Raw genomic sequence first — 13,822 nt, 5'->3', positions numbered from 1 at the left:
ATTCTAATGGTGAATATATTTCAGTATGAAGTACACCATGTCCTGCATTTATTCTTAATCAGGAAGCTCAACCTCCTAAGGAAGTGTGTAGGTACATCTATTTTATTTTTATGTTTTCATGTTTGGCAGCACAAAAGATAGATTGCCATGCAGTTACTCCTAGTGGACCACAGTTTTAAATCCTTTAGTACCTTATGTCAGAGAAGGGTGAACCATCTTGAAGGTTCAATAGGCTTTTTTTATTCATCATCCCTCATTTTAATCGGGATGTTTCTTGAGAGTGGAATTTCGGAGAGGTGCCACCTCTGACATTTGAGTTTGGATTGGGACTTGCATTAGAAATATGGAAATATAGGCGTTACTTCCTGGTTTTGACTTGTCAGTAAAGAGGGAGATTGAGGCCACCTTGTAAGCTTTCCACTTTTAAGTTTGCCAGCCTGATTTCCAGGTCATGAGAAGCTTCAGATCTGCAGGTGAACTTTCAGGTTCACATACGAACCATATTTCTGAATCTCTTGTGGCTCACCCATCCTTGGATAGATTAATATCAGCTGAGGATATCTATTTAGTTCCATTGTCAAATTTTTTCATGTGTGTCTTTTTTTAATGGACCAGCGAATGGGCAAGAATCCTGACTGGTGTAAATCTGCATTGTTTTATTTACTACACTGAAGCCACCCCATTTTATATCAGCTGAGGATCTGGACCATTTGTGTGTCCATTAAAAAATCCACATGTCCCCATGACCTTCTGCGTACAACAGCTGTGCTTTCCGCCATGGAACAGGTGCCTATGTAAGTAAAAAGAGTGGTGTCTCATGCTGATTCTACTGAAGTCAATGGGGGAGTTTTGCCATTGACATCAGTGGAATGAGGATTGGATCCTTGGTTAGGAATCTGTTAGCAGAAGTGCAAACTCTCCTTGGTGTGTGTGGGTGTGTTCAGTTCGAAGAGTTCTGAATTCTGTCTGTTATAGGCTTTCAGATGTCTTATTTGGCTTGCAAAATGAAAATAATACTTCCACTTGAAATTAGCAGCTAACAACCCAATACGTGTGTGGGTGCAATACTGCCCATCCTAGTGCATTTGACGTTTTGGTAGACAAGTACCTAAAATGCTTGACAGCAATGGAAAAAGTGTGACTTTGACTTTAATTAAATATTTCAATTAACACTCAGATTTATAATTTTTTTTAAAGAACAAAATAGTTATTCTTGCAGTTGTTCCTCTTGTTTCAAGTTTGCCAGAAGATTCCCAAGCCAAATATTTTATGCAGCGCTTTCTAAATGTTTGAAGTTCTCTTCTTTGTCTCTAGCAGAGCCAAGACACTGTAAGGCAGTATGATACAGTGGATTGAGCGTGGGACTGGGAGCCAAGATCTCTCAAATTAGAACTCTTTTTGCCCACGTCCATATAGCAAGTCAGTGATGGAATCGCTTAACATGGCTCACTTTCTCCTCTGTCAAATGGAGATGATAATGCATGCTTAATCCAACAAGGATGCTGTATGGATTAATTAGCTAGTATTTGTTTGTACAGCACTCTTAAAAAATGTAAAATTCTATGTGTGGGGAGAAAGGGATCAGTCAGAACTGAAGCTACTTTAGTTGACATTATGACATGGTGGAAAGGTTGTGTGTGTCCTTTACTCATCTCGCCATAATGAAAGTAAGTATGGAATTTTGAGATTCTAACTTCATGTGTCAATCAGATGCTGGGTTATGAAACTTTAGTATGTTAGTTAGATCTCAACTTGTATGGAAGTCAGCTTTGTTATATGTTTTCAAAATATATTTCTCCCTGGTTTGTTCCAAGCTCAGATAACTATAAAAATGGTAAAAAGAAAAGGAGTACTTGTGGCACCTTAGAGACTAACCAATTTATTTGAGCATAAGCTTTCGTGAGCTACAGCTCACTTCATCGGATGCATACTGTGGAAAGTGTAGAAGATCTTTTTATACACACAAAGCATGAAAAAATACCCCCCCACACCCCACTCTCCTGCTGGTAATAAGAACAAGCTTTAATTAAAATCAGAGACACCCCAAATTTTCATTTTGGGGCTAAAAGCAGGCATGGAAAAAAATATAGCCCTCATAAGTAATCTAGGGCAAGTTGGGTTTCGATAAGCACCTTTAAACAGAGCCTTTATGGTATTCATTATATCAACTATGACTATTGTGACATTTCCCAAAGTACAATCTGGACTGCTGAGCAGCTGTGTCCCTGCAATTCTCCAACCTCAGTTGTGTTTTATACTGCTTTATTGCGAGAGCCAACACTCCTGGCCTGCTGACACACAGCATCTAGCGTGTAAATTACTCCCAGCTGAGTTATGAGTGCTCTAGCCAGCCACTCCTGAATTATATTCCAGAGTGACACCAGTGAATTCCCAGTCCCAGACTTGTGTCCAGAAATGTGCGTCTTGTACTGCCCAGTGCTTTCCTTCTGGACAATACAAGCTCATACAAAATTCATCATTTTGTTAATAGAAAATAATATGCACAAATCCTGTTATCTCAAAAGACGTTTCCCAAACACTTCAATCAACACTGGTTTAGATTAAAAAAACCTTTAACTTAGTTATTACAAGTAATGAGGCATAAAAGTCAGAATTGATTACAAAGAAATAAAAGGTAAAAGGCAAACTAATACCTGACTTAACAAACTAAGTGAATTTAAAGCAAAAAGGTTCTCACCACATGCTTACAGTGGTCTGGCTGGATTCCTTTTAGCCAGGATCCATCCCCCAGTTCTATGGTGCTTCCTCTGCCGTTCAAGTATTGTTGATGCCAGGAGTAGAGATGAGGGAGAGAGGCAATCTGAGGAGTTTGCTCCCCTTACAGAATTTCTCTTCTTTGAGAATCATCTCTAGCTGGGGTTCAGGCAACAGCAAGTCTGTGGGTCAGGAACTTCCAGCTGTTTCTTTGCCACTTTGTACATTTCTTGCTCAAACCCTTTTTCCACCAAAGAATGGCTGCTTAACCAGGTGATAATCCATTTGATTTTGTTGACACCTTGCTGAGGTACCAGTTTGCCTTTTGCCTCCGAGGAACTTGTTTGTGCCTGCTTTTCTAAACTTGGAACCTGTCTTATACAGTAGAATTTCATAACTTTACATACGATGTTGCCACACATTTTACCAGGACAATAATGTTCAGCAGTTTGTTTTCACATGATACCTCACAAGGCATACTTTATATCAAATTTATTATAGTCTTGTAGAAAGGGTAAACATAGGGATACAGACTGTCACAACTAAGTAACATCAAAGCTGTATTATGGGGCTAGCAAACACTGTACAGAAGTTATGAAATGAAACATCCATCTATATCTGATATTAAATTGGAAAAAAAACCTTCATTAACTCAAAGCTAAGGCTGCCCAGTGATAACTTGCGCTCTTCCAGAATGCTGATTTCAGCAAAACTCAAACTTCTGAAAAATAGGAAATACAGAGTTAAAGTAAATGCCCATGAACCTTAACTCTGCCCCCTTGGAGCGGGCAGTAGCTACTGGGAATTATTTTCATACATTCCCACTGCATTTACTGTGCTGGGGTAGCTGTATTGCATGTCAGAGGAGTAAACCGAAGCATCTTGGGAGAGCTGAGATTGTGCTATGAGATCTGGGATTAGCTGAGGAGCGTCACAGAGTTGTGAATGTGATATGAGGAGAGCTGAGTCTAAGTCACCAGCCCATGTGTGTTATCAAAGGAGTGAGGTGTGTGCACCCTGGGATTCCTCTCTGCATTATTTCAATACAGAATTGCATAGGTTGTGCCCGTAGCAGGGCACTGGGGTCTTCTTGCCATTGGTATTGTCTGTAGTGAGGTGGGGTATGACAGCAGCCTGTGGATTTAATGATGGGTAAGGGAAGGCAATTATAGGTTTAGGTGGTATCCTGGGTGCAAGTATAAAGGGATTGTAAAAGGGTCTGAAATTGTTAAATTTTATCAGTGCGGTATTCTGTTAGGGGAGTGGACTCGGTATTTGAGCCCAGGGCAAGTGCGGACAGCACTTGTCCATTTACAGTGAAAAGGTAGAGTGGGGATGTGTGTGTGGGGGGAGGGCGAGATAGAAAAGTGAGGGGTGTATGGGGCAAAAAAGGCAGTATTATGGTTGAGTGGGTGTTTACTTTACTTTAACTCTGGAATTTCCTGGTGTTCAGTTGTGTGAGTTTTGCTGAACTTGACACACTGTAAGGCCAAGAGCTATCACTGGGCAACCTTAATTCTGAGTTAATACAGCTTTTTGCCAATTAAAATCTATTAGAATAAAGCCAGGGAATATTATGCTGAAAAATCTAAATTTGTGATGTAAATGTTGTAGTCTTGTAGACATGGCATAATTGTATTCTATTGAAATGTGTATACAAGCAGCAAGAAGTCTCTGAATGTGTGTATAGATTCACTAATGGTTTTGCAGTCTCACTTAAATAAGTTTTTTGGAAGAAAGCTGCGAGTATTTAAAATACTGCTTAAAATGCCTGTTTGTATTAAATGTAAACTCTTAACAAAAAATACCGTTTTAGAAAACACTAAGGTTGCGAAGATATGCACTGAAAAATCAGTAAATGCCTTAGTTAGGACTGTACATGAAACCTTACCCTCTTGTACATATATATTGCAATGCAGGGCCAGATTCTTGTTTGCATTCTGCCCCCCTTGTATTGCCTCATTAGCACAAAATGGCTGGGAAACAGCTGGATCTGCTCCAGCTGTGCTAAGCAGGCATATGGTCACTTGAGGTCTGTAGCCCGAGAGGAAAAGTTAGTGATCACTAAGTTGCTATAAACTCTGGTGATACTCATAGCAGTATGGATCCATTGAGAGAGTCAGGGAGTTGTAACGAGCTCCCAACTCACTTGGTGAGGAAAAGGATCTGGACCATAGTCCTTAATTGCATCATACTATCATTTCCCCAAGATCCCTGTTTCCATTGAGTGTTTTGCCAGACATGAGTAATGTGTCCATCCCAGCCTTACAGATAAAGCATTCATGATATGGTGTCATGAATTGTTTGTTTCTTTATAACACAGAGATGGTATTTTATGTGTGCGTACACACACATGCAGCACAAGTGCTTGCATGAAATAAAGAAGACCATCCTCTTATCTGCTTCTAAAACAGCAGCACCACAACCACCATCACTAGATAAGCCCTCCTTCTGGCTGATGATTGCATTAGTATTTATGGGAATTGTTGTGTAAAGTTACATATGGTGCTCAATGCTAAAGGCTCGATCTAATATTTTGTCCTTAAGGTGCATCAGTCATGTGACTAATTTCCTCTTTATAGATTCAAGCAATATGAGACTGCATTTTCAGAAATTCCTGGGTGGGTTCCAAACCAGTATTCACAAATCCATTGATTCCACTGAGAAAATGAGAAGGGACAAAAGAGCAGAAACAAAGTCAATGCCAAATAGGAAGAGTGAGTCAGTCTATTACCTGTGTGGGAGGATTATAAGTATATCAATCAGGGACATGTTTAAGAAATGGTTATGAATCGCTGAATTCTGTTTCTAGGTAACATAGAAGCTTATGTTACTGAGGTGTTGTGGTTGTTTCTTATTTTTTAATTCTGCTTTTAAAAAACATACTTCTGCCATGTGCCTGTTTCATCACAGGATTGGGACCTATCAAAAAAAAAAACAAAAACTTGTTTGAATACTCAAACAGGCTCCATCTTTCTTCATCTCTGGGTTGCAAGACACCTTGCTACCACCTGCCTTTAGCATGAGGAAACTTGGCCTGTCTGCCTGGGTCAACTCCCTGACTTCTCCCTTCTCAGACTACCCAGACTCCACAGTGCCTTCTCAGGTAAGCACAGAGGTGAAAGTGTGCCGGTATGACGTACCAGTAAGAAGTGGCCGCTAGTATCGGCCTGTACACAGCCCATGTTAAAGCGCTGCCACGGCTCCTTCCCTCCCCTTCCCCTTGTGTGTTTACCTCAATCTACATACATTCCTTTGTTTTAGTAAAGACCTATTTAATGACTTTTGCCCAGTCAGGGCTGTGAGGGTTTGAACATGTGCTTCCAACATCATATAGGGAAAATTCGTAACTTTATATCTAATGTTGCTACCTACATTTCACCAGGATATTATTAACAAACAAGCTATTATTTTTCAAATGATAACTCACAAGGCATATTTTGTACAAAGAGTATTACCGTGGTGGGTAGGGCGTGAATACAGGGGTGCTTTTGGTCACAGATGGGGCAGGGGCATTTTGCACAACTGTTTTGGTTAAAGTTTAACTATTTGAGGGCTAGATAAGCCTGGGGCTCAGAATGATGCTCTGCTTCCTTGTGTCCTAGCCTGGGAGAGTCAAAAAGGGACACGAGATCTGGCACTACAAACATCTGTTCCTAGAATTCTACCGGACTTTCTGACCTCTCTCCCTTGTAGAGTGCCTAATAACTAAACAAATAAAAATAGTTACGTTATCAAGATGTGTGCAGTTATGCAAGACACTCAGCTGCCTCAAATACACTTACTTTTTAAAATGTCATTTAAAAGACTGAAAGCTAGGTTATCAATTATACTTGAATCCTGTTCAGCAACTGAAAGTCCTCTCAGGATGAACAGACACACTGTTCAGATTGAGAATGTTGCTTTCAACTAACATTGCTCTTGCATACAGACATGGTTTCTGGCTGCCTTCACACTCCTAACCATCTGTTAAGTTGGCATTCAGCCAATTTAGAAATCTGAGTTTTGTTTCATGAATGCATAGGTGCCAAGCAATAATGGGTTTCGATGGACAAGCCCACATAATACTGCAACTGCCACTTCTAGTGCTGGAAGTCTCTTCCACAAAAGGACTGCCAACCACCTGCCTTATTCCCTTGTAAGGCAGTCTGATACCATGGTAATGAGAGCAATGGAAAGATTAAAAGAATATTGATGTACTACGAGATGATAAAAAACATAAGAATGGCCATGCTGGATCAGACCAATGGTCGATCTAGCCACAGTATCCTGTCTTCCGACAGTGGCCAGTGCCAGAAGCTTCAGAGGGAATGAACAGAACAGGTCAATTAGCGAGCAATCCACTCCCAGGTTCTGGCAGTCAGAGGCTTAGGGACACTCAGAGCATGGAGTTGCATCCTTGATCATTTTGCTAATAGCTATCTTTCATGAACTTCTCTAATTCTTTTTTGAACCCCGTTACTTTTGGCCAACATGCCCTGGTGAGTTCCACAGTTCACTGTGCATTGTGTGAAGCAGTACTTCATTATGTTTGTTTTTAAATCTGCTGTCTGTTAATTTAATTGGGTGGCCCATGGCTCTTGTTTTTATTTCAAGCGTAAATAAAACTTCCCTACTCACTTTCTCCACACCATTCATGATCTTATAGACCTATATCCATCCCTCCTTAGTTATCTCTTTTCTAAAATGAAAAATCCCAGTCTTTTTAATCCCTCCTCGTATAGAAGCTGCTCTAAACTCCTAATCATTTTTGGTGCCCTTCTCTGTACTTTTTCCAGTTGCAATATATCTGTTTTGAGATGGGTCGACCAGAATTGCATGCAGTATTCAAAGTGTGAACATACTAGAGAGGCATTATGATATTTTCTGTCTTGTTATCTATCCCTTTCCTAATGGTTCCTAGCATTTTGTTAGATTCCTGACTATCACTGCACATTGAGCAAATGTTTTCAGAGGACTCTCCACAGTGACTCCAAGATCTTTCTTGGGTGGTAATAGCTAATTTAGACGCCATCATTTTGTATGTGTAATTAGGATTGTTTTCCAATGTGCATTACTTGGTACTTATCAACAATGAATTTCATCTGCCATTTTGTTGTCCTGTCATCCAGTTTAGTGAGATGCCTTTGTAACTCTTCAGTCAGTTTTGGATTTGACTATCTTGAGTAATTTTGCATTGTCTGCATACGTTCCCATCTCAGTGTTCACTCCCTTTTCCTGATCATTTATGAATATGTTGAACAAAAAAAGTCCCAGTACTGACCACATATTCCTGGCCTTTGTTTCCTATCTTTTAACCAGTTACTGATCTACGCGAGGACCTTCTCTCTTATCCCATGACTGATTACTTTGCTTAAGACCCTTTGGCATGGTCCGTTGTCAAAGGCTTTCTGAAAGTCCACATGCACTATTTCAACTGTGAATCGTCCATGTGCTTCTTGACACCCTTCAAGAATTCTAATAGATTGGTGAGGCATGATTCTCCTTTACAAAAGCCATGTTGACTTTCCCCAACATATTGTATTCATCTGTTTCTGATTATTCTGTTCTTTATGAAAGTTTCACAAATTTGCCTAGTATTGAAGTTAGGCTTGCTGACCTGTAATTTCCAGGATTATCTCTGGAACCTTTCTGAAAAATTGGCATTACTTTAGCTAACCTCCAGTCATCTGGTACAGAGGCAGATCTGAGTGATAGGTTACATGCCACATTTAGTCGGTCTGCAATTTTGCATCTGAGTTCCTTCAGAATTCTTGCGTGAATACCATCTAGTCCTGGTGACTTATTACAGTTTAATTTATCAATTTGTTCCAAACCCTCCTCTATTGACACCTCAGTTTGGGACAGTTTCCCACACCTGAGCCATTCTTTTTAGGTAAGAAATATGAGAATCTCCTTCACAACCTCTACAGTGAAGACCTATGCAAAGTATTAATTTTGCTTCTCCACAATGGTCTTGTCTTCCTTGAGTGCTCTGTTAGCACCTGGGCTATGCAGTGGCCCCACTGACCGTTTAGCAGGTTTCTTGCTTCGTTGATGTACTTAAAAAAAAAATGTTGCTGTTAGTTTTTGTCTTTTGCTAGTTGCTCTTCAAATTCTTTTTTGGCCTTCCCCATTACACTTTTACATTAGACTGGCAGAGTTTATGCTCCTTTCTAGTTTCCTTAGTAGGATTTGACCTCAACTTTTTAAAGGACATCTTCTTTTGCCTCTGATCACCTCTTTTATTCTGTTTAGCTGTGCTATGAGGATAAACTGGCATGTGAAGTTTTGCATGCAAGAGGGGGAAAAATGTCTGTTACAATACAGATTTAAAAACTACTGGTTTGCATTGCAGGAGGTAAATGTGAATGCTATTCACTTTATTACATTTCTAAACTTACTTGCCAAGATGACTTCCATGTAATCCATAATTTTAGTTACTAAAGGATCTCAGAAAGACTACTGTGAAAATCTATATAACAAGACCAACATTCACAAGAATATTATTTATCAACAGATGTATCTGAAAGCACTTCTTGTATATGTACATGTATCTATAATTGCTTCACCTGTCAGTGGGATGGAACACAGCAGATGTTTAACCATGCACAAAAACAAATACTAAATGCCTCAGGACTGAGAGAGAGAATATTGTAGTGTATCCAGTTGCAATTATTTGAATATACAGTATCTTTCCATTGTTTGTCATGACACCACCCAATCCAGGCCTATTGATTTATGTCTGATCTGCTTTAGTTGCCTAATATTTTTAGACTCTCAGTAGTTTTACTGAGTCCCTTCCTTCTCCTGCCATTTACGCTAAGGAATTCTCTATGCTGCTAGATTTTTTTTTTCTGGAATCACCTTTGCTAGCTAACTCCTGAGGGCTGCCAGTAAGTGAATTCCCCTTACACTCCCACTAGTCTTGCTTGCCCCTGAATCCATGTGCAGGTGTGTCTGTCTGTCTCTGTCATTTGGATCATCCAAACAATGGTTGTGGTGTTGGAGTTGTCCTTGTGTTACTGACACGTATGAGCTTGATGCAACTCTTTGCATGTGCATCCTTCCCTTTCATCTCTTGTCTCTGTCATTAGGTAGGGTTACCATATTTGAACATTCAAAAAAGAGGATACTCCATGGGGAGGGGTATTTGTTCTCGCCCCCATTCCAACGCCTTCCCCAAAGTCTCCACCCCCTCCCTGCCCCATTGGACCCCTTCCCCAAATCCCCGCCCCAGCCTGGCCTCCTCCCCTGAGCATGCTGTGTTCCACCTCCTCCCGCCTCCCTCCCAGCCACGTGAAACAGCTGTTTTGCGGTGCAAGCACTGGGAGCTAGAGGGGAAAAGCGGGCACTTTCTTTCTCGAATGATCAACATTCACTCTCTTTCTTGAATGATCAACTCTTCTTTGGGGGAAAATAATAATGGCAAAATCCCAGACATTTTTAGATATTTAAAAATTCCTTCCGGGCAGCGATTTAAGAACCAAAAGCCGGATATGTCCGGGAAAATACGGACGTATGGTAACCCTATCATTAGATGCAGATTTAGGTGTTCATTAATATGTATCATATTCATAGAACCAATCTTTTAGTTCATCAATAGCCCTATTTTGCTTCCTGTCACTACTTTTTAGTTCTGTCACCGTTTCCACTACTGCTGGCTTCAAATGTTTGTTTACTGTAGGCCGGGTGTGTGTGTGATGGGACACAAGACCTTGCCCATGCTTTCTGTTGGTGTATTTCTCCAGTCCAGTTATAATCGATGGAGCTTTATTATCTCCATGTGCCTTTCTTAAATAGCTTCCTAGCAATCTTGACAGCTGTTTCTGCTTTGCTATTATATTGGCCATGATCTGAGAAGGGTGTGGTACGTTCAAATTTTGCTGATACTGCAAACTATGAAAATTCTTGATGGGCAAACTAACACCCATTATCTGTAATCAGTTTGTATGGCATGGAATTCCAATAACTTAAGTTTGGGGCGGGGGTGTGTGTGTACAAAATAATGGGGATATAAATCCAGGGCTAGTTTGCTCCCTGATATTTCATGCATTATGAGTTATTTACTAGGAGTTCCTTGCAGAGGCTGGATGGTTCACTTCACTGCTGATATTTGTGCATGTCTTGGGCCTAGCATAGTCATGCTTCAGCATCAGTCTAATTCAAATGTATGCAGGTTAGCATTTCAGGATGAATATCTCCAGGTATCTTGACCCTACTGTCTTATTTGTGTGTGGTGCATAATTTCCCTTATTTCTAATGCTTTCAATTTTTGTTGAAGTTTCTCTGCTTGTTCACTGCTGCAGCATATATCAACAGACGGAGTAAGTTCCAACTCTTGACTGGCACGTGTTCTGGTTTTATCATCTTTGGTACCTAAAACTATACAGTCTCTACATTCATCTGTAAATGTGCCATATTTGCATGATGAGACTAACTGGTGCATCCTGGTTGCATATTGGTCTATAATTGCAGTTTAATTTTGATCAAATGTATTGACAATATATGCTATAAATGGCATATATGAGCCCCTCCAGGTAGTGGTATTTCTCAGGAGGTGTTACACCTGAGTGATTTTGCCTAATCACCTCCGATTGTTCTTGGGGTATGTCTACACTGCATTTTAAAAAACTTACAGTAGTGAGTCTGAGAGCCCAGGTCTACAGACTTGCGCTTGCAGGGCTCATGCTACGAGGCTAAAAACAGCAGGGTAGACAGTGGAACTTGGGCTCTGAAACCCACCCTCCTCCCTGAGCTCCAGATCCCAAGCGTAAGCGTCTACACAGCTGTTTCTAGTACTGTAGCACCAGTCCTGCAAGCCTGAGTCTGTAGACTCAGCCTCTGAGACTCCCTGCCCGCAAGTTTTAAAATGCGGTGTACATGTACCCTGCATTCCTGGAGGGCTGTCGTCTCCCTCCCACATGGAAATCTAATCCATGGCCCACAATGACACATCAACTTGATTCAATAGGGTTTGTCCAGGATATTGTAGGAAATTACCATGTCTGTCAAAGTTAGTTTACCTACTTCTATTTTTTACCATTACATCACTGGCTCTGAAGGTCTAATTTTAGACCCAGCAATCTTGAAACTGTCAATTTAAGTCAATACCAGGTATCTGAAATTACGTTTGAGGTGGTTTTTTGTGGTGTGATTTGTAACAATGGTACATTTTCTTCCTCCTAGATTTCCCTCTCCACCCCAATAAAAGATGAACATTTCAGAAAATAGCAGCTGCAGATACACTACCTCCTGTAGCATAACATTATAAGGGCTATTAATTCTTGTGTGTAAGTGTATAAATCATCGGATGGCTTTGGGAAAAAATATCTGTTTATGGTACATTAATGCACAATTTGATGCATTATGCCTTCCTCTGCAGCATCCAGAATTGGCCACTGTCAGAGACAGGATATTGCTCTAGATGCATGATTGATCTGTCCAATGTGTCAGTTCTGTGTTTCTCTCTGTAGCAACATGAGGAAGATACAAGGTGGTTTTTCCTGGGTCTGCAATTCGTTCAGCTCTTTCATGTATGTTTCACTTTACATAGCTCCAGAACAATATTGAGTTCAACAGCAAACATAGTCCATTAAGAATCCCTGCCAGAGGCATATAACCTCTCCTGCTTAAAACAGGAAAGAAAGGAAGAGAGGTCAAAAGATGAAGCTCAAATATATCATTCATATTGCAGCATCAACACATTGTATAGTAGATTATACTACAGTTAATGTATTGATTTTTCTACATGCCTAATATTTTATCAGTATCCAGGACATATGAGGGAGATTGGTGAAGGGCAAAACGTTTCTCAGTACAGTAAAGGATAGAACCATATTTAACAGCCATTCATCTCTAAGACCTTAAATTTTATTTGACTTCATGTCTCATGGGAAGCTAACTGGGTGATCTTTGCTCAGTGAGCTGTGGATGGTTGTCCATAACTATTTCCTCCATGCACAATGTTGTACCAATAAAATAAAAACCAGCAGGATCTTATTAAAGGGAAAAAGGCAAAATACCACATTTATTGTGAATACAGAAAGAATCATAGTAAGCAGTTAGTTACAGCTGTAACATTCCATTCATCTCATCTTTATTCACACATTCATTCATATACACACACACACATAGGTTCTGCAAGGTTGTTATCATAGTAAGCAGTTAGTTATAGCTATAACATTCCATTCAATCTCATATTTATTCACACATTCATTCATACAAACACACACACACACACACAGGTTCTGCAAAGTTGTTACCATAGTTACCAGCCTTAGAGTTGCTCATGCCAAGCCACTGGCCAGGTGGCCTGGACATGAGGAGGGAGCAGGGCCTTGTCAGATGCTCATCTGATGCTCCTGGAAGTTGGTTTGCAGAATCAGACCCCAAAGTTCTGACTTTTTAGAGTCTATTTTTATAGGGATTTCTTCCTATGCCAGTCTATGGGAATTGCTGCATCATGCTGTTGCTGAATCAATCAGCAGATAGCACATTCCTGACGGCTCCAAGATGTTATCTTGTTCTTTGGTTCTCCCATTCTTGAGGCTGTTGGGTGGATTCCAGTCTGCCCTCCGGGGGTCCTCTGGTTATTTCCACTTGACGCCTTCTTCAGCCGATGGACACTAGATTCTTAGGCTGGCACCTCCCTGATCATTCAGTTATTATCCACACCAAGCATCCATCCACATACATCCTCTATCTCTATTTCAAACACAATTGTTAATACAACAAAAGGGCGGGGAGTTTCTGGGTGCTGTTTCTGTTGTTAGAGTATTGCTTTGAGTCTCTCTCTCTCTGTGAATTGCTTTGAGAACAGACTCTGTCTTAGAATGTACTAACACAATTAGCAGCTTGCAAGTTTCACACACAGAGGGAGAGAAACAGTACCAAAAACCAAGAGACCTCTTAATTAGTAATACCCTGGAATTTAAACTATGGGGAATCAAACTCATTTGTGGTTTTAATACAGAACTTCTTTAATATGATCCAACAACAATTTAGTATGTGACTGGTAGTTCTTACGTTGAAAATCTAAAAGAAAATAAAAACAACTTCAGTACTGCAAATCAGCAATCATGTCTCTGGATGCAGGACGACAAATTTTTGCATTTAGCTAATAGCA

At 40.3% G+C, this 13,822-nt stretch overlaps 1 protein-coding gene across 1 annotated transcript in view; it reads right to left on the bottom strand.

Moving 5' to 3' along the window:
* MARCHF11 (membrane associated ring-CH-type finger 11) overlaps window positions 1–9,126 on the bottom strand; it is a 104,001-nt gene extending 94,875 nt beyond the window's left edge. Inside the window, 1 exon segment of the mRNA XM_043538828.1 lies at window positions 9,099–9,126. Within this exon segment, the coding sequence (XP_043394763.1) occupies window positions 9,099–9,126 (28 nt within the window).
* Between the last annotated feature and the right edge of the window lie 4,696 nt (window positions 9,127–13,822).

The sequence above is a fragment of the Chelonia mydas genome, chromosome 2 (genome assembly GCF_015237465.2).
Source record: "Chelonia mydas isolate rCheMyd1 chromosome 2, rCheMyd1.pri.v2, whole genome shotgun sequence".
Lineage (NCBI taxonomy): Eukaryota > Metazoa > Chordata > Testudines > Cheloniidae > Chelonia > Chelonia mydas.
The sequence above is the reverse complement of the archived record's forward strand: the minus strand, read 5'-3'. Positions and strand labels throughout refer to the sequence as shown.